At 32.3% G+C, this 25,773-nt stretch overlaps 1 protein-coding gene across 3 annotated transcripts in view; it reads left to right on the forward strand.

The window, feature by feature from the left end:
* The window catches only part of LOC114346442 (glutamate receptor ionotropic, kainate 2-like), a 793,663-nt gene that overhangs the window by 307,396 nt on the left and 460,494 nt on the right, over window positions 1-25,773 (forward strand). For all 3 annotated transcript variants that reach the window (XM_050656454.1, XM_050656452.1, XM_050656455.1), the window contains exon 6: window positions 11,999-12,217. In XM_050656454.1, the coding sequence (XP_050512411.1) occupies window positions 11,999-12,217 (219 nt within the window). The remainder of the gene's footprint in view (window positions 1-11,998; window positions 12,218-25,773) is intronic.

Consider the following 25,773-nt stretch of genomic DNA (forward strand, 5'->3'; position numbering starts at 1 on the left):
CACCAAAAATGATGCATTGCCCAGAGGGCGCCACATACGTCTTTCATCGCTCATTAAATCAATTTTTCAATTTCAATTCAGGTTCAATTTTTTTTATTGCCCACTCTACATACTTCTTGAATCAAAACTTTTATTCTTTTCATATTTTTACTTAAAAAAGGTGTACTATATTCATCTCGCTTAACTCAACCGTTTTTGAGATAAACGCATTTTAAATCTGCGAGGCAACATAATTTTTTGTATATTATCATTGTAGTTACTCCCGAAAAATAACTTAAAACCATAAAAATTTACAAAAATGTATCGAAAATTTCTTCAAATGGAATTTGCGATGCAATGACATAAATATGACAACTGGCACAATTATTACGGTTTCAAGTTTATTTTTCGGGTCTAACTACAATGATATTATGCACAAAAACATTATGTTGTATCGCAGATTTAAAATGCATTTATCTCGAAAACAGTTGAGTTCAGCGAAATGAATGTAGTATACCTTTTTTAAGTAAAAATATTAAGAGAATAAAATTTTTGACTCAAATAGTATGTAGAGTGGGAGATAAAAAAAACTGAACATATTAAATGAGCACTGAAAGACGTATGTGGTGACCTCTGAGTAATACATCATTTTTGGTGGCGAATTTAGATTTCACATCCCAAAAAAACCCCCGCTTACCAAATTTCGTGTTGTTATCCTATGCCCGTCAGGAAATTTTTAAGAATAAATAAAGTAAAAGTTTAACTTTGACACCCTGTATTTCGGTGATTATGGACTTTTGTACTAATGTAAGTTAGCTTTAATCGACCTATTTTAACCTCAGGAATCTAAGGTTAAGCTATGGCCCATTCTTTACCAAACACCATGTATAGTTCGTCAGGAAACAAATGATAATAAGTATATTTTATAAATATTATAATTAAAAACACCAGACAAAATCTTATTGATGTAGGTTACAGTGTGTCGCATTTAAGATAAATACACCCCTAGATTTCGGTTATCAAAATAAATGCCGATTTGAAATTTTGAACAGTCATACAAGTTGGTAGTTCACAAATTTAAATTTAAAATTCGGCCTACTGCGAATACACAAACAGGGTGAACTTTCGATATTTGTTGAAAAAGGTATTTAGAAAAGTTCTTCCAAATATTATTATAACCCCACATACCAAATTTTATGAATTTTATGACAAAATTCGCACTTTTAGTTTATTCAATATTTGCAGTCAGTATCCTAAAAGCTACCATTTGCTCTCCTGAGATGCATCTAGGGACAATTAAGTAAAGTTAATAATAATTAGCCAAGTAATTTTGTAATTATTAATTAAATATATAGTCAGAACAAAATTAGATCGGGCACCCACTGTTTTTTATAATTGAGAATACATATTATATAGTCGAAACCGCTTATTAGATTAGCCTTCGTGCCAAGCAAAAATATTCCTATAACCGGGATATTCTAATAACCGATCAGTGGTGGCTAGCAGAAATAAATGTACCGAATATACGTCATAATAGTACAACACACTTTGTACATGTACATACTATGTAAGTACATAATATATTATTATGTATATGGGTTTATTTCGTTTTATGTCAATAATACAGTACCTAGAGTAACTATTACTTATTTTATTAAAACACCAAACTACATTATCTGTGCAAATAAGTATGAAATGTATGCAATATGTAGATATGATATAGGTATACATATTTTCTTATTAACATACATACAACAGACTTACTTTTTTCCTGGAAAAATAATCGGTAATCTGAGACTATTTGTTTTGTTACATAAGATATTAGTCACTTGTAGCTCTAAAATATAATAAATAAAAAATTGACATTGGTTTTACTCTCCAGAAAACTTTTTGCATATTATAAAGCGGTTATTATATTACAAGCGGTTATGACTTCTAAACTGTTTCTCTAAAAATCTCAACAGACAACGACGTGGGTGCGGTGAGTGAGTAATAAGAATATTTACACAATTGAAAACGTAGGTACCTACTTTATGATCGGTAAATGTTTGGGGGAAGGTAGAATTGGTGCCCATAATAAAGTAAGTAATACAATCGACACCCCCATCGAACAAGGTTGTAACTCATTTTTAGCGATTTTACAGGACAGACAAAAAACGAAAACATGAATTTTTCAAAATTTGTAGCGAAATGATTAGACCCTTTTACACTAATGTGATATGATATTTATAACATAATAAGGGATTACTGTGAGATGTATGCTTTGTAATTTTATTAGCTATTGAGGATATTGAGTTTGATTGAGATACAACCTTGAGATTAAACACGAGTATTCGTAGAAAAAGGTTGTAACTCGCCTAACAACCATTTTACACTCTCTGTGTTAATTATTTTTTCCGTTTAACTAATAAAAGGTTGTATGTTTTGAGTTATTTGCAATATAGCTAGGAGAAAATTAGTTTTTATGGTATATTTAAAAAATATATCAACTCACAGTTTACACAATTTTAATTGGAAAGTATAAATTTTACAATAACAATAATATTCTATCACTATGAAAAAACCATGGAATAAAATATCTCAAATTTTTCGTATTTTTATTGCGTATCTGTAAATATTTAATTTTAAACCATATTACTTTATTACTTTACTCTTTTACTGCTAATATATATTTCAAAATGAACATGTGTGTCCTTAAATGGGTTAAAATTTTGAATTTGATTCTGATTTATTTCAATTATAGGTCTGGATCCCGCGTATGAAAAAAAGTTGATTAATAGCAAGCTGAAAATTTGTTAATAGCTTAAGGGTGTCTAGTCGGATAAACACTGATATATGGGAACACTGGAACAGGTGCAGTTTTAGTTGTGGAACAGGTTAAAAATTTGGAACGGTCAGACCACGAAAACGGAACATTTATTTTGTCCGACAGAATAGAATTAAACTCTCCGAACAGAGATTAAACTCTCATGCAAAAATCAGACTGCTATTTATCACCTGTCATAATTCCTGTCAATTGACATATTCTACATGTTCCACTCATTAAAACGCCCATTTGGTGATAAATAGCAGTCTGATTTTTGCATGGGAGTTTAATCTCTGTTCGGAGAGTTTAAGTCTGTTCTGTCGGACAAAATACATATGCCGTTTTCGTGGTCTGGCCGTTCCAAATTTTTAAGTTGTTCCACAATTAAAACTTCCCCTGTTCCAGTGTTTCCATATATCAAAGTTTGTCCGACTAGACACCCTTAAGCTATTAACAAATTTTCAGCTTGCTATTAATCAACTTTTTTTCATACGCGGGATCCAGACCTATTACGGATTTAGGCTTGCCTGATGATTTGGCATATCGTATCATGGTTATCCATTGATGTGGAGCATATAGGACTCAATGTTTTTTTCCGTTTTTCTATAAGGGCATGCATTGAATCACCCTCGTTTTGTGAATGTGCTGTTTCTAAAAATACATGTGTAATGTTAATATTAAACTTTTTCACTACATATAAGTACGTAGCAAACACTATTCGATACTTATTTTGTCCACCGCAACTATCAAAAAGGAAAAAAACTCCGTAAATCCGTTTTTACTTTTATTTCGATAATTTGACTTATGAGATGCACCATATTTTTTTTTTTTTTTTATTGTTATCAGCATCAACCACTTTGGGTTATTAGCTGTACTGTCATTGATACATGGTTACTTAAATCTAATAGCATTTTGATTAGGTATTACATAAGTTCACATTTAGGTAACAATATCATAATTTACAAATTAAGAATGGGGTTTATAAAATGTTAACAGTGGTTATAGTTTGCTTAAAACATTAATTTCTTTCAAATAATTAAACAAATGCGTAAGCTTACAGTGTGATCCTAAGGCTGCTTTTATATTGAGAGGTATGGAGTGTTTTTGTCTTTCATTAAGATATTTAGGACACTCTATTAATATATGTGTTACATTGATGTCGCAATTACACAGGTCACAAATAGGGCGATTTGACTTGGAGATTAGGTAGCTGTGAGTAAGTCTGCTATGCCCTATGCGTAAACGATTTAGCTTCACAAACAGCTGGCGATTTAGGTCTATCTCACACCAAGGTTCAATTGAGGGCTTTATTGTGTGTAGAGATGATTGTGAAAGATTCCATTCGTTTTCCCATTTGTTTAACACTTTTTCTTTAAGGAATGGTTTGTAATCGGAAACAGGCACTAAGTTCACTAACACTGAAGACGCACTGTGTATTCTGGTATGGAAATCTGCTTTTTCGTTTCCTTGAAGTCCAATGTGTGATGGAACCCATATAAAGCTTACTTGCTGCATCGTGTTCTTCAGTAAATGTAATTGTTCTTTTATTAAAATACTTATAGGATTACTTGTATATAACTGTTCTATCGTATGTAATGCACTGAGAGAGTCGGTAATTATGACAGATTTTGGAATTTTTTGAGTACGAATGTGAATGAGGGCTTGCAGAATTGAATATAGTTCTCCAGAGTAAATACTGCAAGTGGAAGATAATTTAAATTGTAATATAGTGTTTGAATCTACAACTGCCGATCCCACACCATCAGCAGTCTTAGATGAATCTGTATAAATATAACAATGATCTGGGAAAGAAGCAAGTATGTTGAGAAAAGATTGATTAATTGTTGCATGGGGGGTATCAAGCTTATTGTATTTAGAGAGAGTTAGATCACATATTGCAGGAGGAAAGGTCCAGGGCGGAGGAGTAACTGTATTTGTCTGATTAAACAATTTTGGGAATTGAATATTATTGAGAGAGAGATATTTTCTGATTCTCTCGTAAAAGGGAGGGTTAGTTCTTTTTTTATTTACATAAGTTTCTTTGAAACGTTCTGCAATAGTGTGGTGGAAAGTGGGATGCGATTCTATTGCATATATGGATGATGCGTAGACTAATGCCAAGTACATTCTTCGGAAATTTAAAGGTGGTTCTCCGGTTAAACATTGTAAACTATTAATGGGGCTAGTACAGAATGCTCCTGTGGCTATTCTTAATGCTGTATTTTGTATGACTTCTAGTTGAGCAAGAAGTGTCTTCTTTGCAGATGAGTATACAATTGATCCATAATCGAGTTTGGATCGTACTAGAGATTTGTAAATAAGAATCAAACTTTACAATCTGAACCCCAATTACGATTGCACAGTGTACGCATTAAATTGAGACCAGATTGACAGGATTGTTTAATGTGCATAATGTGGTACTTCCAAGATAGTTTTTTATCAAAGATCATTCCTAGAAATTTTAAGTGTTCCACATAAGTTAAGTTGTTTCCATATAACTGAAGATCTGGAGTTGTAGACTGCCGTTTTTTTGAAAATAAACTACATTTAGTTTTGGTTGTAGAGAATTGCGATCCTACAGCTTTCGACCAGTTTTCAAGGTGATTTAATGCACATTGTAAATTTTTCTGTATAGAAAGAATATTTTTTCCTCTTGAATATATGACTAAATCGTCAGCGTATAATCTCGCTTTAACAAGTTGTGGAAAGTTTTCTAAGATTTTGTTTATTGCTACTAAGAATAGTGTTGAACTAATAACAGATCCTTGAGGTGTTCCATTTGTTTGGTCTTTAGTGCTGGATAGTGTACCATTTATCTTAACCTTAAATTGTCTCTTACTAAGAAAATTTTGAATGAAATATAGCATGTTACCTTTGACGCCCCACTGACTTAGTGTGTTAAGAATGTCGTATCTCCAAGCCATGTCAAACGCTTTTGTTATATCGAAAAAAACCGCAAGACATTCCTGTCCAATTGCAAACGATTCATTTATCTCGGATTCTAGGTCAATTAAATTATCTATAGTGGATCTGTTCCTGCGAAAGCCGCTTTGTTCATTGATTATTAATTTATTATTTTCCAAAAACCACCTTAGTCTATTATTCACCATTTTTTCCAAGATTTTACACATTGTGTTGGTAAGCGAAATTGGCCTATAGGATTCGGGATCAGTTCGTGGTTTATTTGGTTTTAGTAATGGAACTATTATCGCCTGCGTCCATTTTGTGGGAAACTCATTATTAGTCCAAATTCTGTTGTATAGGTTAAGAAGATATTGTTTTCCATTATCTGGTAGATTTTGTAAGAAACTAACAGGAATATCGTCTGGTCCTGGCGCCGATTTTTTGCTGGTACTTAAAGAGTGATTAAGCTCTTCCATGGTAAATGCTATATTAAGAGGATTATCTTCAATGCAATTAAAATCTATTAATTTATTTTCCGAAATCATCTTGGTATTGATAAATTCTTTAGAAAAGTTGTTATTGCTGGAGTTCATTTCAAATTGTTTTGCTAATAAATCTGCTATTTCGTTATTAGATGTTACTATCTGTTTGTTATTGCATAGAAATGGAATCTTTTTATAGGTATTACTTCCAGATATTTTTCTAACTTTTTCCCATACGGTGCTTATAGGCATAGTGGAATTAACAGAGGACATAAATTCTTGCCAAGATTTTTTTCTGTTCTTTTTAGTTATATATCTAGCTTGAGCCCGTAACTTCTTATATTCTATAGTATTTTCAAGTGTTTTGTGACGTTTCAATTTGTTAAAGGATTTTTTATATTTCTTTATTATATCAGTACACTCTGCGTTCCACCATGGTAATGAATTTCTTTTATGTAGAGTTTGTGTTTTACCTATATGATTTTCACCGGCAAGATGGATTAATGATATAAACGAATTCAAAAGTTCATCTATATGATGATTTTCGGTGACTTCTTTTAAGCTATGGCAGTTCTGTTGAATATACTTTTTGAATAAATACCAATCGGCATTCTTTAGATTCCATTTTGGAATTGGGGTTGTATTAGTATCTTCATAATTACTGTTAAAAGAGACTTTAATAGGATAATGATCACTTCCAAATAAAAACGGAATTACATCCCATGAAAATTTTGCTGACAGTAGAGGATCACATAATGACAGGTCGATAGCTGATGAAGTACCTGTATGAATATTATATCTTGTTGATTGTCCATCATTCAGTACGTTTAGGTTTTTTGAGGTAATTATGTTTTCTAAAATTTTGCCCTTGGAATTTATTCCAAGAGATCCCCATATTGGATTATGGCTGTTAAAATCACCAACGATTATTCTGGGAGTGGGAATCTGATCTAATACATCTGAAATATCTGCTTCTGTGATAGGTAAGTCAGGTGGAATATAAATATTAGAGATATTCATTTTTTGTGGAAAGGACACTGATACTCCTACTACTTCTAAATTACTATTGATTACTAATGCTTCTGATTCATATTTTTTGTTAACATACGTAACAACTCCTCCACTAGCGATATTTGCGTTGTCTCGGTTTTTATGGAAACAAGAATAATTCTTCATGTCATAACTATGATATCCTTTAAAGTTTGTTTCTTGTAAACATATTATTGATGGTGAGATTATTGAACATAAATGTTTAAGCATTTCTAAACGGGGATAAAACCCGTTAACATTCCATTGTAGTATCGGTTCGAAGATTTTAGTTTATTTCTGGAACTGAATTTGTCGAACAATCACTATCTTGATAAGCGGGATCGTCTAGCATTTTTTCGATTTTGTTTATTAATTTAGTGCATTTGGTTTTCATGCTTTTTTCTGTAAAATATGGCTTAATTGTTGTTAACATGTAAATAAAGTTGGGTATATCCGTTGTGTATGTTTGTAATAAACTAATGGGATCAGTCGAGCTAGTATAATTTTCAAAAAAGTCAAGTGTTTGTTCATATGTTAAGTTAAAATTATTTGACGTATCGTGAAATACTGTTTTTGTTGGCATCATTATTTCCTGAATTGATCTGGTAGATTCAGTTTGCTTTTTTTGTTTCTTTTTGGTTTGTGTTGGTACTTTAAATTCTTTATTTAATTCTTCAGTGGGAGATGGAGTAGTATTAATTTCCGAAATTGTTCTCTTATTGGTCGTTGACTGATCCTTAGATATACAATTAGTTTCCATAATTAATACGGGAGGCATTAAATTAGTATCTGTTTGTTGGTTAAGTGAAGGTTCGGCATTAGAATTACTGACTGGATGATTTGGTTCCATTTCTAGGGGTGATGGAACAGACTTGGGGGATTCTTGTGGTTGTTGTTGTATTGGTTGTTGTTGTATTGGTTGTTGTTGTATTGGTTGTTGTTGTTGTATTGGTTGTTGTTGTATTGGTTGTTGTTGCATTGGTTGTTGTTGTATTGGTTGTTGTTGTATTGGTTGTTGCGGTTGGTGTTGGATATGAGAGGAATCGTTTTGTTGATTATGATTTGAACAAGTTGCTGCAATGTGACCTGTGTTCTTACAGATAAAACATGAAGGTTTATCTAAACTTAAATATATGCGATACGAAGTTTGATCATATGTCATTAAGAAAGAAGAGGGAAGGTCTATATCTGCAAGTGGTTGAATATAAGTTTGTCTTCTAAAACTAAGGACGTGTTGAAATTCTGGAAGTTGACTACCGATTCTAAGGAAGGTTAAAGGTGACATTAATTTAAGACCGAATTTGGTTAACTCATTCTCTATTAGAATATGTGGAATAGAAGGGCAAACACCCGATAGTAACAGTCTTTCGTTTGGAGTTATCAATTTTCGTGCTTTTAGATTTTCGCCTTTAATTGTTATTTCTGCTGGACCGGACATAAATTTTTCCACCAGGGATTCGCTGGAGAGATAAATACATATTCTGTTATTTGATAGCCTTGATGAAAATAAAATATTCCGTGGATGAACAACTTCACCAAGTGCTATTAAGTACTCTTCTATTTTAGTATCAGGTAGCGAATTAAATAAAATTGCTTGCAGCTTTGAAGGAAATTGAATTGAAGAAGCATTGTTAAGCACAGTTGAATATGAGGTTTTGTTTTGAGGTTGTTGATGATCTTCAGTCATGATTGTTGACAAATTAGTTAGGTCGGATCTGGTATCATTTGGTATACTCATTAGTAATTATGAACCAGTTTCAGAACCAGAACTAGTTCCGAGAACTGGCCTTTCGGCCGTCACTTAACCTTACAAACGGTATGCTTTGTAATGTTTTGAATAAATAAATAATAAAAACTCACTGGTTTATTCCGTAAGGTAACTGCACTATATACTATTACTTTTTGCTTATTTTCAAGTTTATTTGGATATAAACTACTTGAAAAAAGATGATTTTTTGGGACTGAAATGTAAACACAGTTTGTGTTACCATGTTCAGGACCGGACCTCCACCATATGTTTGAATATGTTATAAATTAAACATACGTGCAACAAAATTGTAACTCATTTAAAAACCTTGTTAATCGTCAAGTATAAAGAAAGTAAATATTTTACATGGGGAGTATCCAGTGTTACTACCTATTTCACGCTAAAATGGCACACGTAAGTTAAAATACAACTTTTTTCAATGGAGTATTAGCTAAACTATTGAGAATTAAACTATGTCGTTTATATTGACGTGTGCGCAATTTTTTGCTGAATTCGCCTGTGTTGAAATCTGAAAAAAGATGTAACTTGAGTTACAACCTTATTCGATGGGGGTGTTGATATTATCGACAGGTCCTATAAACCAAAAAACATATAATTTCGTGGGAAATTGTACGTAAAAAGTTTTTGGTAACTTAAAATTATTCGATAAAGCGATATCCTTTTACTAAAACGTATTCCTATAAGCGGTTAAATTTATTAAGAAGTAATGAAAATGTTTCGGGACCTCAAAATTCTATTCCTTAAACCGGGATATTCCTATAAGCGGTACTCTAATAAGTGGGTTCGACTGTATGTACTAAATTAGTTATCCAATAATTTTTAACCTTAAACAAATCGATCGCGGTCGATCTTATCAAATAAACTCAGAGTTAAACAACGAGCTATAGAACGTGCAATGCTGAACGTGAGAGCCTTCGAGACATCATAACAAACCAACAACTCAGGAGTTCCAGACGTCATCGAAATAATCACGACGCTTAAGTGAAACTGGGGAGATCACTTAGGTAGAACACAAGATGGATGGTGAAGAAAGACAAATCATGAAATGGAGGGCACAGAAACTAGGAAATAAGACAAGGACGACTATGGACTAGATCAGTGGTTCCCAACCTTTTTCCCATGATCGCCCCCTTAGACAGGTTTCACCGGTTGTGAATACTATAATCGCCCCCCTCCCCAATTAAATTGAAACAAAAAATTATTCAGTACAATATTGATTTATTTTTAAATTTCGTAAAATGATACAAGGTAAGTCATCATTCAATCTTCACTTGTCCACTGCTGGACATAGATCTCTCTCATAATTTTCCCTCTATTTCGATCTTGTTTCTCCCTTGGGCCTGGTGATACTCACATAATTTCTTTATGTCTGGCTCAATGTTGGTTAATAGCTTTGTACCTCAAATCCCCTCCAAGGTGGAGGCAATATGTTTGAAGCTCCTCAGAATAACCACATGATGATTTCTGGGGAATTTGGTCAGACCTCCTCTCTGTATATTTTCTTCAGAAATAGATAGTTTGTCAATGAATGTTCCGACTACTCCCTTCGCTTTGGCCATATTTATGTTCTTCCTTTGTAATTCCAGATTCGTTCCATTTAATTTTTCAGAAATATCTGATAGTTAAGCGATGTCATTTCGCTTCTCTTGTAGTGCTGTACTCAGTGTGGGATCAGTAGTTATCAGAAATTCGATAATAGTATCCATGAGACTGCAGAACCACCGTAAGCAATTCCCTTTCGAAAGCCAGCGGACTTCCTTACGTAGTACTGTAGTAGCAATGTATTAAATATCTCATCATTTTCTTTACAGAGTGTCAGAGTGTGCGAAATATTCCACCATTCTTTGGTTTTGCTTTAATTTTATTTACCTCATCTATGACAAGACCAATATTTACATATGAAGCACAGACATAGACCTTTACGAAGGAAAATATGGAAAGAATGGCGAATACTCAAAGGGCAATGGAAAGAAAGATGCTGGGTATCAAGATAAGTGACAAAAATAAAAATACATGGATCAGAAATAAAACCAAAGTGAAAGATCTAAACAAACATGCAGCTACTCTCTAGTTAAAAATATGATAAAAGAACAGACAAAAAGACGGAAGATGGAATGAAGCGACAATCCACTGGAGACATTGGGACCGTAAAAGAGGAAAGGGCAGACCACAGATGAGATGGTCGAATGACCCAAAAAGATACGCTGGGACCAGATGGACAGGATTAGCACTGAAAGAAGAAGAGTAGAAAAATAAGGGGGAGGCCTACGTTCAACTTTGAACAAATGAAGGGCAAAAGATAGATAGATGACAAAACGACCACAATTGTGGCCGTACACTTTTTGTTGGAGTCAGATCGGCAGGGTCGGTACCTACTCTCATCATTCTTATCCCACTTCTATCCCTTTCTCTTTTGTGAGGATGTTCGCCCAATACGAAAGCTCGATAAAAGGAAAATGCATAATTAATTATAATGTATTACTTACCTATAGAATTAAATTGTATCATGATTCATAGCCCTCTGTTACTAGACGAGATGTTTGTGTTATTATTACCTGCATTGGTGTACATTTAATTACTTTTTATTATCCTATGGATATCCGATCGAAAGTATTGTTTTTTCTTTTCTATTACCCATTTCTCTTTTCCCAGACGCTAATCGCCCACCTTATCGGCCCCTTTTCTCTATTGCCCCCCATATCGCCCCCTTCGCTCTATCGCCCCCCTGAAAATCTCAAATCGCCCCCAAGGGGGCGATCGCCCCCCGGTTGGGAATCACTGGACTAGATGACCCGACTATGCTAAAGAAGAGCGGGAAACTGGGTACCAGTGGACCAGTGTAGAGAACACTGGAACGGACCAAGGGAGGCCTATATTCAGCAGTGGAAGCGATTGGCTAGTTGATGATGATGAATTATACGTATTTAGATTTTATGTTTATATTATTCGTATAAGTTGACCACTGTGCAACCACTGTATAATCAAGTTGGTTTTATAGCATTCCACATTTCTATATTAGTTCTTTTTTAGATTTTACAACTACAAATGAATGATTATAAATACCATTACCTCTTTACCACTTTCGATATGGAGACATTTGATTTAGAAGATTATAAGTACAACTTTGTAAATATGACTGCCTTTAGAATTGTAGATACTGAGGATGTATCGGTGAAGGAGATTATTAGAAGTATGTTTAAGAGTCAATTTAATAGAGAAATGCGGCTACTAAATTCTACTTTTATACAGGTAAGTAGATAATTATGTTACAAATGATCATTTTCGTATATGTTAATTTTTATTTTTAAATCACCATTCAGGAAGGTATTTAATTTTTCATCGGCACTTAAATCTAAGCTTGTATACGCTGTGAGCTCGTACGTAGAAGGGATATTTACAAATTCGCGAGCGCCAGTAGTGGCAAGTCTGTAAACGTTTACCGGAAATTTGACATAAATGTCAAAGTGATTAATTTAAAATTAAAATTAAAAACATTAATTATAATAAATATTAGTTGGTCAAAGCTGTGGTATATATTTTTACCTTAAATATACTTACGTTTTAAATGCTGAATTTAAGTTTTTTTAATGTTCCGTAATAGTACTTATAAATTAATCTGCGCCATGTACACGATAATTGTGAAAGTATCCAAAGTAAGAAATTCACATTTTATCAATAGAACGTCAAAATGATTAGCAAAATCTTAAAAAAATCGATTACAATTTAAATACTATTTTGCGTTGTAAATATTATTGTAAATGCGTATACGCTCTGAGCTTCGCTGGTGTCGCTCCTAGCGGTTACTAATTCAACTTTTACTGGTAATTTTTAAATTTATTATTTAATTGTTATCGCTTAATATTTACAACGCAAAAAAGTAATTAAATTGTAATAGATTTTTTAAAGATTTTTCTAATCATTTTGACGTTCTATTGATAAAATATCAATTTCTTACTTCGGATACTTTGACAATAATCGTGTAGATGGCGCTAAGATTATAATAGATTATTTATAATTAGATATTACGGAACATTAAAAAAAACAAATTCAGTATTTAAAACGTAAGTATATTTAAGGTAAAAATATATACCACAGCTTTGACCAACTAATATTGTTTATAATTAATGTTTTTACTTTTAATTTTAAATTAATCACTTTGACATTTATGTCAAATTTCCGGTAAACGTTTACAGACTTGTCACTACTGCATAGGGATTACGAACACTCGATACGAATCGTATCCGCCACGTTTTCCCATAGCGCCTTACGGGAAAACATGGCGGATACGATTCGTATCGAGTGTTCGTAATCCCACCCCTGGCGTTCGCGAATTTGTAAATATCCCCTCTACGTACGAGCTCACAGCGTATACTGGCTCTGTATTATTTTTCCTCTATATAGTCCAGGGCAATAAGGTTTTTTTCATGACACTTCAACAGCCAGGGCACTGAAGCGATTTTTGGCGGCCATTTTTATTTATAAACAAATTAGTGTCAAGAAGCGGCCTTTTAACCTTTTTTTGTCAAATTAATGGAAAACAGTAAGACTTATGGTGTTCTTAGTACAAACATCTTCGAGAGAATAGAAAAAGCTTTAAAATTACGTATCATAAAGTTTAATATGTATACTCATTTATTGTTAATATAATTGCGAAAAAAGTCGAAATTTCAAAACAATTAATTTCGCACTAACTATTTTAAAAATAAGTGTACAGCTTTGAAATTTTTGTCAAATGAGGGTTCTTTGGTGCTTAATATGTGGCAAAAATTTCAAATCGATTCATTCAATTATTTAAATTTTATTCAAATTGTTTATCCCAGAGAGCTTTTTTGCAATAATATAAGTCAGAAAAAATATTGTTAGAAACATTCTACAGGTATCTAATGAAAGAGCATGAGCCAAATTTTCAAATTGGTTTAAAAAAAAAGTGAATAAAAAATGCATTTGTTATTAATAAATAATTATGCAAAAGTATGGTCAATTTTTCCTTATGAACTTTTTATTTTTTTTTATCACAAATTATATAATATACCTATTTATTACAATTTTTCATCAATTACCATATACATAAAATTACTTGGTAGTTGTGCACTTATAACACGGCAAAAAAATGGATTTTTTTGAAAAAAGTTATTTAAAAAGTTTATAAGGAAGAATGGACGATAATTTTCCATAATTATTTATCACTAATAGACCTGGATCCCGCGTACCAAAAAAAAGTTGATTAATAGAAAGCTGAAAATTTTTTAATAGCTTAACGGTGTCTCGTCGGACAAACTTTGATGCATGGGAACATTGCAATAGTTGAAATTTTAATTGTGGAACAAGTAAAAAATTTGGAACGTCAGACTACGAGAACGTTCCATTTATTTTGTCGGCCAGAACTTCCAATTGATTTGTTACCATTTCATTAAACTCTCATGCAAAAATCAGACTGGTATTTATCACCAAGTGGGCATTTTAATTAGTGGAATAGGAAGAATATGTCAAATGAGAGAAATCATGTTGGTCAGTAATAGCAGTTTGATTTTTGCATGAGAGTTTAATGAAAGGGTAACAAATCAATTGGATGTTCTGTCCACAAAATACATGGGACGTTTTCGTAATCTGACGTTCCAAATTTTTCAACTGTTTTAACTGTGTAAACTGCACAATTAATACTTCCCCTGTTCCAGTGTTCCCGTACATCAAAGTTTGTCTGACGAGACACCGTTAAGCTATTAACAAATTTTCAGCTTGTTATTAATCAACTTTTTTTTGGTACGCGGGATCCAGGTCTATAATAAATGCATTTTTTTACTTTTTTTTAAACCAATTTGAAAGCTTAACTCATGTTCTTTCATTTGACACCTGTAGAATGGTTCTAATATCATTTTTTTCTGACTTATGTTATTGCAAAAAAAGCTCTCTGGGGTAATCAATTTGAATGAAATTTAAAAAATTGAGTGAATCGCTTTGAAATTTTTATCACGTATTAAGCACCAAAGAGCCCTCAATTGACAAAAATTTCAAAGCTGTACACTTACTTTTATACTAGTTATTGCGAAATAAAATTTTTTGCTATTTCGACTTTTCGCAATTATATTAAAAATAAATGAGTATATCAAACTTTGTAATACGCCATTTTAAATATTTTTCGATTCTCTCGAAGATGTTGGTACTAAGAAAACTATAAGTCTTAATGTTTTCCATTGATTTGAAAAAAAAAAAGGAAAAAAGGCCGTTTTTGACACTAAATTGTTTATAAATAAAAATGGCCGCCAGATCCAGACGCAGGAAATAGTTACAATTTCTTTTTATAGTATTACCTCTCGAAAAACGCTTCAGTACCCTCGCTAATTAAGTGTCACGAACAGGGTATATTTTTGTCTTATTACCCTGGCCTAATAGAAAATGCTGAAACGAGTGTTATCGCCGAGAAATAGCGACAAGACATAATTTTATTAAACTTGAAAAAAATTTACATGTTGTATAACGGACTCTCCTGGTCGCGTAAATAGCCTTCTCCAACTATTTACAGCGCCTTACCTAACCAAAACGTGTTATGTATAGGTCTTAAAAATTGAATAAATTCACATATTTTCTATGACTTAGGTATTATGGTAATTAATCAACAGATGATTTTAGCTATTATGTAAACTACACAATTAACACACGGCTTTTGCACGTGCACTTTTAACATATTATACATATTTGTTGTCGTGACTATTGTGATTTTATTCCGAGTACAAGTATAAGAGTTGTTGATTATGTGCTGCAGAATGTACATTCAATGATTCAAAATTTTACTTGTATGTGTGTACATAAGTTCTAATTCTGCCACACGTGAAAAAATTACATTTTTATATCGTATACACCAGGTTTGGCGGTTCATAAATGATGATATTAATTGGCACAAAATTTCAATGATTATTTCATTCATAGGAGATTCTGACCAATAGAAAGCTACAGAAATCTGAACTAAACTATAAATTTTTTGATAATTGCCCGTCGTCAAGCATATTACGTCAGATGCCCTTCGTTGCTACGAAAAAATACATTCAGTGACATTAATGACAAATGTTTTAAAAATTATAAAAGTGATGACTTTCAACCGTCAAATACATATTAAAAACTGTGTGGTTAATTGTACTAATTTGTACTTACATAAATAAATTACAATAAAATTTTGGTTTTGAACAGTTTTATTCATGAAATAATCGCAACAAATTGCACTTGATATCTAAAATTAATATAGAATTTTTGCCCTCGTGACACTTTGACATAATTTCACTCGCCTACGGCTCTTGAAATTAAAACTGTCAAAGTGTCACTCGGGAAAATTCAGTAATTTTAGAGCTCTTGTGCAATTACTACTGATTATTTCATTCATAGGAGATTCTGACCAATAGAAAGCTACAGGAATCTGAATTAAATCGATAATTTTTGATAATTGCCCGTCGTTAAGTATATTACGTCAGATGCCCTTCGTTGCTACGACAAAAAACATTCAGTGACATTAATGACAATTAATGTTTTAAAAATTATAAAAGTGATGATTTTCAATCGTCAAATATTTATAAAAACTTCGTGTTTAATTGTACTAATTTGTACTTACATAAATAAATTACAATAAAATTTTGGTTTTGAACAGTTTTATTCATGAAATAATCGCAACAAATTGCACTCGAACTCTAAAATTAATATAGAATTTTTGCCCTCGTGACACTTTGACATAATTTCACTCGCCTTTGGCTCAAAGGCGAGTGAAATTAAAACTGTCAAAGTGTCACTCGGGAAAAATTCAATAATTTTAGAGCTCTTGTGCAATTACTACTGACAATAAATAGTAATTACAACTTTTACATTCAAAGACGCTGAACTGCTGAATTGTATGAAGGAAATAGCTATTTCCACCTACCTCTACCGAAAGTATACTTTTCCTGACCTGATTGTAGGGAGCAAAGTCGTACTTTTCCTCCCTATGAACGAAAAGTAAAAGTGACATCATGGTATGTCATTGATAAATAACTTATTGACGCCCTATACAATAATCTATTAATCTATCTGTTACGTAAGTATCTATACATTTTAATGTTTATTTATAGCGCACCCTGTATTTTGCAGAATGGTAAAAACAGTAAATTGTTATTTTGATTTAACAATGTTTACATTAATAATTTGACTTATATTTCACAGTTGACAGTTGTTATACTGTACCCACTTGTTAGTTTTAGTGCTCTAATAAATTTTGTCAGTTAGTTACATAAATAAACTATTTAAAAGTGAAAAAATTACTTGATATTTGAGGAAGGTGGAAAATTCATATGTATAACAATGGGAGTAAAGTACCCTTACCTCCCTCGAATGATTACTGCCCTCCGCTACGCGTCGGCAGTAAACTTCATTCTCGGGAGGAAAAGTAGTACTTTACTCTCTTGTTATACAAATATCTATTTACATTTATGCATCTAAATTTAATTCTAATTTTATAAAATTGACAGCTTGACTCCGATACATCTAAAGGTGGGAAACTATCAGAATCATCATCATCAATCAGCCAATCGCGTCCACTACTGCACATAGGCCTCCCTCAGTTCTTTCTAGTGTTCTCTACACTGGGCCGCCTGTAGCCAGTTTCCCGCTACCCTTTTTATGTCGTCGGTCCATCTAGTCGGTGGACGTCCTCGCCTTTTTTTTATAGTTTCTGGGCCCTACATTACAGTAGGAAAAATGAAAGAATACCCATAAACGAACATATAAAACACGCTGTATTTTCCTGTCACCGTGTCACATAAAAAATTGACCAGCGCCAGTACATGTAATAATTATTGTTACATGTACTTGCACTGGACAATTTTCTTTGTGACACGGTGACAGGAAAATACAGCGTGTTTTATATGTTCGTTCATGGGTATTCTTTCATTTTTCCGACTGTGTATAATTCGTAATGTCCATCGTTCATCTTGTGTTCTAGCTACGTGCCCTGATCAGTTCCACTTTCGATGACGTCTCGAATTCCTGATCTTTGCCTGATTTGTTGGTTTGTTTAGTGATGTAACGAATATTCTTATTCGCATTCGCATTCGCGAATATTCGCATGTTTTTGCATATTCGCATTCGCATCCGCATTCGCGAAATTTGTGCGAATATTTTGCGAATATGAAAACCAGAAAAAAAAATAATTTTAAGAAGATGTTAGGTTAATAAAATCAAAATCTATTCACTTCTCATCTTTTTTTATTAAGAAAAGGTAACTTAACCTCCAACATGCAGCTACTCTCAAATGGAAATATGCAGGACACAACAGCAGACAAAGAGACGGAAGACGGAATGAAGCCATAACTCACTGGAGACCTTGGGACTACAAAAGAGGAAGGGGCAGACCATAAACGAGATGGTCGAATGACCTAAAGAGATACGTAGCGACCAGATCGACAGCATTAGCACTGAACCGAGAAGAGTGGAAAAGTAAGGGGGAGGCCTACGTTCAACTTTGGACAAATGAAGGGCAATAGATAGATAGAACTTAACCTTGTATAATCACATTATCAGCCTTCATTTTTTTTTATTATTTGGTATTATGTAATAAAGCTTAAAATTCTGATTGATTTACACTAAATATCAATTAACTTTTCATTAAAAATTTAGGAAACATTACAAAAATAGAAACAAATTAAAAAAACTGGACATTCGCATTCGCATTCGTATTCGCGAATGTTAAAAAAATGACATTCTTTACATCACTAAGTTTGTTACGTGGTCTCGAAGGCTAACGTTCAGCATTGCACGTTCCGTGGCTCGTTGTGTAACTCTGAGTTTATTCTCGGATTTTTGCGTCAGTGTTAAAATCTCTGCTCCATAAGCTTGTACAGGCAAAACACATTGGTTATAAACCGTTCGCTTGAGACACAAGGAAGTTGAACTATTTATAGTTCAGAAAATAAGGAAAAAAAATATCCTATTGGTGACACAACCCCCTCTAGGCCAAAACCAAATTTTTTGAGTAGTATGGACATCTATATTAATAACCTATATGTTTCCTGCAGCCGATTTTGATGATATACATAGTTATAAACAAATAAAAATCAAAAAACGCTAAATTTTCGCTTTTTTCGTCTATAACTAAAAAGTTAGGCATTTTAAACAAATTTGGGAGTGAGAAGCTCATATAACTCGTATAAAAAACTTCAATATGGCGTTCGCTGAATATGTCTATCCTTATTGGTTGCTTAGAAAATTGCAAAATAAATCATAAATTTTGAGCTTTTATAAATATTTATAACTTATGTAAAAATTAACTTCTTATTACACGGAACGTTCTTATTACACGGAATGCTGAGACTTCTGGTGCTTAAATCATATCCTAAATTTCAAAGCAATTGGTCAAATAGCTTAAAAGGTATTTAATTTGTTTATCCCAAATTAATTTTTTTGCAACGCTATTAGTCAGAAAATGATGAAGTTACACTAATACTTTGGATAGCTTATGAAAGAAGAAAATTTATACTATTAAATTAATTAAAAAAAATGACAAAAAATAATTCTAAATACTTCAAAATTATTTTGCAAAAACATGTAAATTAACAAAAATGGGAGCTAACTTCGTCCCTAATTGTCCTAGGACAATAAATTATTGTTTTTCTTTCTAAATGTGTATAAAAATTCAGTCTTTCCAAATATGAAAAAATAATTTTTCTACGGGTAACGGTTAAAAAGTTATTCTAATTGATTTTAAGTAAGCAAAAAAAACGACGTGTTTTTGCAAAATAATTTTACACTGTTTAAAATTACTTTTTGTCATTTTTTTAATTAGGTCAATAGTATAAATGTTCTTCTTCTATAAACTGTCAGAAGTCTTAATGTAACCTCATAATTTTCTGACTTATAGTGTTGTAAAAAATGAATTTGGGATAAACAAATTAAATAACTTTTAAACAATTTGACCAATTGCTTTGAAATTTAAAATATAATTTAAGCACCAGAAGTCTCAGCAATTCGTGTAATAAGAAAGTTCTAAGTTAATTTTTACATAAGTTATGAATATTTATAAAAACTCAAAATTTATGATTTATTTTGCAATTTTCTAAGCAACCAATAAAGATAGACATATTCAGCGAACGCCATATTGACATTTTTAGACGATTTATGAGTTTCTTACTCTCAAATTGGTTTAAAATGCTTAAATTTTTGGTAGTAGACGAAAAAGCGAAAATTTACCGTTTTTTGATCTTCATTTGTTTATAACTATGTATATCATCAAAATCGGCAGCAGGAAACATATAGGTTATTAATATAGATGTCCATACTACTCAAAAAATTTGGTTTCGGCCTGGAGGGGCATGTGTCACGAGAAAAATCTTATTTCTCTGGACTATTATAATATGGCTTAGTTTGACAAATGCTGCACATGTAAGACCTATTCACCTGTGTATTTCATGTGTTTGATTGCCTGTGCTTCTTTTGATCTCATGTCCCAAATATTTGTAAGTGTCTGTTTGTTGTATAGTAATAGTATTATTGTCAACAGTTATATTTTTACTCATTACCAGATTTGTCATAAGTTTAGTTTCCTCAAAGTCTATTTTTCATCCTGCTCTCTCAGACAGAATTTAAGCGAATGTATCATAAAAACTGTATCCTGTAAGTTATCAATATAATGTAAATTTATCAATATAATGGAAACTATCAATATAATGTAAATTTATAGGTCTCTATTGATAATTTTCCACCATATTTCACAACGTATTATGCTTTCCGTCTGTTTCGTTATTTTGCTGGTTCTTAAATAAAATAAAAAAGGATTTGTGTGTACTTTGTAAGCACGTAAGAAGTTATACTTCTATTAAGGTACTAGTACACTTTAGAAGACCAAAAATAAGCATTTTTTCAAGATTTTTGTTCTTAGAACCTTTATTAAAAGTGAACATAAAACTTTTTACATATTAATATCTAACTCTTAGAGACTACAAAAAATATATATTTTTTCATTTATGCACGTACACTAATATTATAAAGGGCGCCAAAGTAGAGGCCAAAGGGACCAAATTATAGAAATGGTCCGGATTTGAACCCAAGACCTCTCGATCTCTAGCCGAATGCTATACCGCTAGGAGCTCTCTATTTACATAGTTTCGGACATAATGACAATTCACGGTAACAAACAGAGGAAGTGAAGTATAATAAATATAAATGTTTTAATAATACTTATCTTACTCCCGAGGAAGAAAAATCCGAAGACACAAAAATTATAATAAATATATTTACTAAAAACACTAATGTATTCTTCTCACACCTTTTTTGCACTGATATATTTATACATAACTTGAAAGATTTCGCAACTAACGTCATACTGTTTGTGTGCGCATGCGCGCAGAATAATAAAAATTAACTCCCAATCGCGCCTAAAGTAGTACAGTCGATAAGTCGGCCTCCGATAACCCGGAAGTCCGGCTAACCCGCACCGATTTTCATCAGACAGAATAAACATTTTTTTGCTTTTACTGAGTATTTACCAAGAAATAAACAATACTTTAGACAACTGTACGTAATTTAGATGTATTGTGCATAAATATTTCATGTTTTTGCAATTATATTGTGTATCTGTTTATTATCAATATGTATTTTATTTATTTTTACCATATTCTCCGGCTATCCCGGATTTTCGATAACCCGGATCGGCCGTGGTCCCGATTAATTCGGCTTATCGAGGTTCCACTGTAAAACTACAAAAATTCTATTACAAATAACAACACTTTACATTCGGCTTCGGCACAATTTCCAATTTCTGTCAACACATCGCTTTTATATTATTATCCAACCAAAAATCAGGGTTTTGACTGCGGGAAACATAAATTTATATTGAATTTCTAAGACGTTTTCATTCAGAGCTCACAGCTACTAGATCAACTGTTGGTATGCAAGAAGCGTAAAAACTTTCTTACGGGCGTAGATACATTAATGAAAAAAAGTTCCTAGCTTTAATCATAATTAGAACGGCGAAGAGATAAATGGTGCTTGGTAATACTGTTGCTAAACTTAAAGAAAATTTTTATTTATACTTGTAATCGCTAATTCTATAATTATTTTAATTATGAAATTTATTCAGAATAATATATACCTTTTTTATGAAAAACAATCTCAACTCGTATTTCTCATTTTTCTTTTTAAACACTGTCAAGAATTATCGAATACAATAATTAGGGGAGTGCATATAGATTTTCACTTCGGAAAAAATCAAACAAGATAGAATTTTTTGTAACTTCATTAAGTAATGTTTAATAAACATGTCAAAAAGTTCTACTCGAGAAGTGGGTGCTTTATTTTTTATTAAACAAATGAACTACGAAATTAGATACTTTTTTAAATAACTCCGAAAATATAAACTTTAGAAAAAAACTGACTTGACCATTGAAAAATTCAGAAAATTTTACAAAAAAATCTTATATAAAGAATTTTTTTAAATTAAATCTGTATCTTCTATAATTTTTTATTTATAACGATAAAGTCACCCTTCTCACAAACATTGGCGCACTGCAAACTAGCGTACGGAGAAGTGAACGGTTGAGTTATTTTAATGTAATTGTTTAACTAATGGATCAAATGAAATTTTACAAATTGAACATAAAAGAAGAATAATTACGCTATCTTATGGTTTTAATAAAAAGAAATAATATGTATGGGCATAAGTACGGTGGGGGCGGAAAATAAGCCTTACAAGAATTTTGTTTAAAAATGATTTAAACATGTGTAACTAATACAATTTTACTTATAAAACCCTCAATTTTACACAACTTACCTTTCAAGCATCTTGCGAAATGATGTTTCATTAAAAAAAAAATTTCAAAAATTTAATTAAAATGATATGACGTCTCAAAATGTAATTTTTGAAATCTTCGTAGTTTTATAGAATTAACGCCAATTTAAGACGGTATCACTTTAAGTTTGAACAAATCTATTACAGTTTTATAAATGCTTTTTTAAATCTTAGGATGTAATCTTTAAAATGCAATGAATTATTTTACTTTAGAAATGAAATAGACTTTTTATTTTTGAGAAAATTAAGAAAGATAACAAAAATGTAATACAAAAACCGAAAATTACCAGCTAAAAAAAAAATTAAGCCACTCGTTGGAGTGCCGACAGAAGTGAAAACTTCTTCTAGTATATAAATTACAAGCTCAATGCTTTTACCCCATCCTAAAGGAAGTGCTATACCTATATCATATACGATATACGCGATGCGTATGCCCTATGCTATTTATGTATACATACACATAATTTATATATGTACAAAATTTATTTCAGCGAAGTGATGACGGTCCCAAATTCAATACTTTTTTCCCACCCAAAAAGTGCACAACGTCCCTAAAGAAATTTTTTCTTCAAACGTCAAATAATGATGACATTACTTATCTAACTTGATCCTGTCAAAGTTTGATGTCTCCGCCGGTAGCAGTTTTTTTCCCATTTCTTTACGGCGGAGGGAAAAATGTTGTCATGGCAACAATATGAAACATGTCACAAAGCAACAATACAAATGTCATTAACAACAATTAAACATCATTTTTATTTATAGTAATATTAAAAGTACAATTAGTTAATGAGGCATTTTCAAAATTGAAACCGTGCAAAAATGTTCCCGACTCTTGATACGCATTGGTAATTGTTGATGATACTGATGGTCGAGCACAACTTTCAGCAATCATTCCCGATGTTGGCGAATCATGAGGGTTTAAAATTTTTTTAACATTATCGTTCTTATTTCTTATTGAATCCTCTATATATCCTTCGGCAACCGTGCTTGATTTCCAGCCCCCATGTCGTTTGAGGCATTCTAGATTTCCGCCTCCATCAATTAAAAGTGTTGCTGAAGTTCCTCGTAAAGAGTGACCCGTGTATGCGCTTGCATCGTTAAATTTAAATAACTAGCTACTTTTTGGGCTACTGCGCTGATCGAATGTATTTCCATGACGCTTCGGTAACACTTTCCATTTTGGTACTTGATAAAAAATCGGTTTTCTGTGAAATTTTCAGACCGCAGTGATGCATACTTTTTATACAGTTTAATGTAGTTTTGACCAATTATCGTAAAAGATCTAATTTGTCGTGTTTTACTCTCTGGGATTTTGATAATTATTACATTTTCTTTATCCTCAATGTCCACAGTCTTCATTTTTACCATTTCGTCGTATCGACAGGCGCCGGTAACCCCAATTAACAAAACAATCTGAAATATTTTTATAATTTAGTAGAGTATACTACATGCTTTGCAATATAATTTTTTTTACCTTTAATCCTAAATACAACTTATCTGGCGCTTCAAACAAAAATTTATCAAACTCGTCTTTAGTGAAAACTTTAGACTTCTTTGCAGTATATCCTTCGCTTGTCTTTTTCAGAAAGGCACGTAACTTTAAAAATTTGCTTATATCCACATTTTTTCTAATAACTAACTCGGATTTTATCATAGAGTATCGTGACCACATTGTAGAAGATTTCCATTTATTTTCATTTTCCATTATATTAAAATATGCCAGTAAAACGTCTTCGGTAACTTGCCGTACTCCTCTTGTATCGCACCACTCTTGGAAGTGCTTGTACGCTAACCGATACTTTATTCCGGACTTGGAGGGCCCCAAACGTGCTACTGCATCATTAGCCGCGGACTCAATTTCGTTTAGGTTTTCCATTTTCGCACTAAATTTGCGCTTGCGGTTGCAACAACAATAAGCTGTCTTTAATAATTACAAACAACTGTAACCAGGGAGACGCAAATCCCACCGACGACTTAATTATTTTAATTTCTAACATCTAGACGACTTTGATAGTTGTCACAGGTAATTTCGAGTAAAAATAGCGTATGAATTGTACTATTTATGGTTGAAAATTGCTACGCTTGAAGAAAAAATAGTATACTTTATTCGGCAAAGAAGCGACTTTTCTTGACTTGCCCTCTATTACGCGCCTCACTTCGTTCGGCATGTAATATCGGGCGCGTCAAGAAAAGTCATGCTTCTCCGCCTCATAAAGTAATATACTATTAAATTCAAAAATTTATTTCGTCGAAGCGCTAACTGTCGCTAATTTACTATTTTTTCCACATCCAAGAAATGCACAACGTCCCTCAAGAAGTTTTCACTTCAAATATTTATTTCGTCGAAGCGATGATGGTCGCTAATTTAATACTTTTTTACATCGAAAAAGTGCAGAACTTCCCTAAATAAGTTTCACTTCAAATATTTATTTTGTCGAAGCGATTACGGCCCTAATTCAATGCTTTTCCTCCATACAAAAGGTGCACAACCTCCTTATAAAAGATTTCACTTAAAAAATTTATTTCGTCGAAGCGATGACGGTCGCTAATTTAATAATTTTTCATTGTCCAAAAAGTGCACAATGTCCCTCAAGCAGTTTACACTTCAAAAATTGATTTTATCGAAGCGATGACGGTCGCTAATTTAATACTTTTTTACATCGAAAAAGTGCAGAACGTCCATAAATAAGTTCCACTTCAAATATTTATTTCTTCAAAGCGATGACGGTCCCTAATTCAATAATTTTCCCCCATCAAAAAAGTGCACAACGTTCCTAAAGAAGTTTTCACTTCAAAAATGTATTTCGTCGAAGCGATGACGGTCGCTAATTTAATATTTCTCCCCATCCAAAAAGAGCACAACATCCCTAAAGAAGTTTTTACTTAAAGAATTTATTTCGTCGAAGCGATAAAGGTCGCTAATTTATATTTTTCCCCATCCAAAAAGTGCACAACGTCCCTCAAGAAGTTTCCACTTCAAAAATTGATTTCATCGAAGCGACAACGGTCG

This window comes from Diabrotica virgifera, chromosome 7 (assembly GCF_917563875.1).
Source record: "Diabrotica virgifera virgifera chromosome 7, PGI_DIABVI_V3a".
NCBI lineage: Eukaryota > Metazoa > Arthropoda > Insecta > Coleoptera > Chrysomelidae > Diabrotica > Diabrotica virgifera.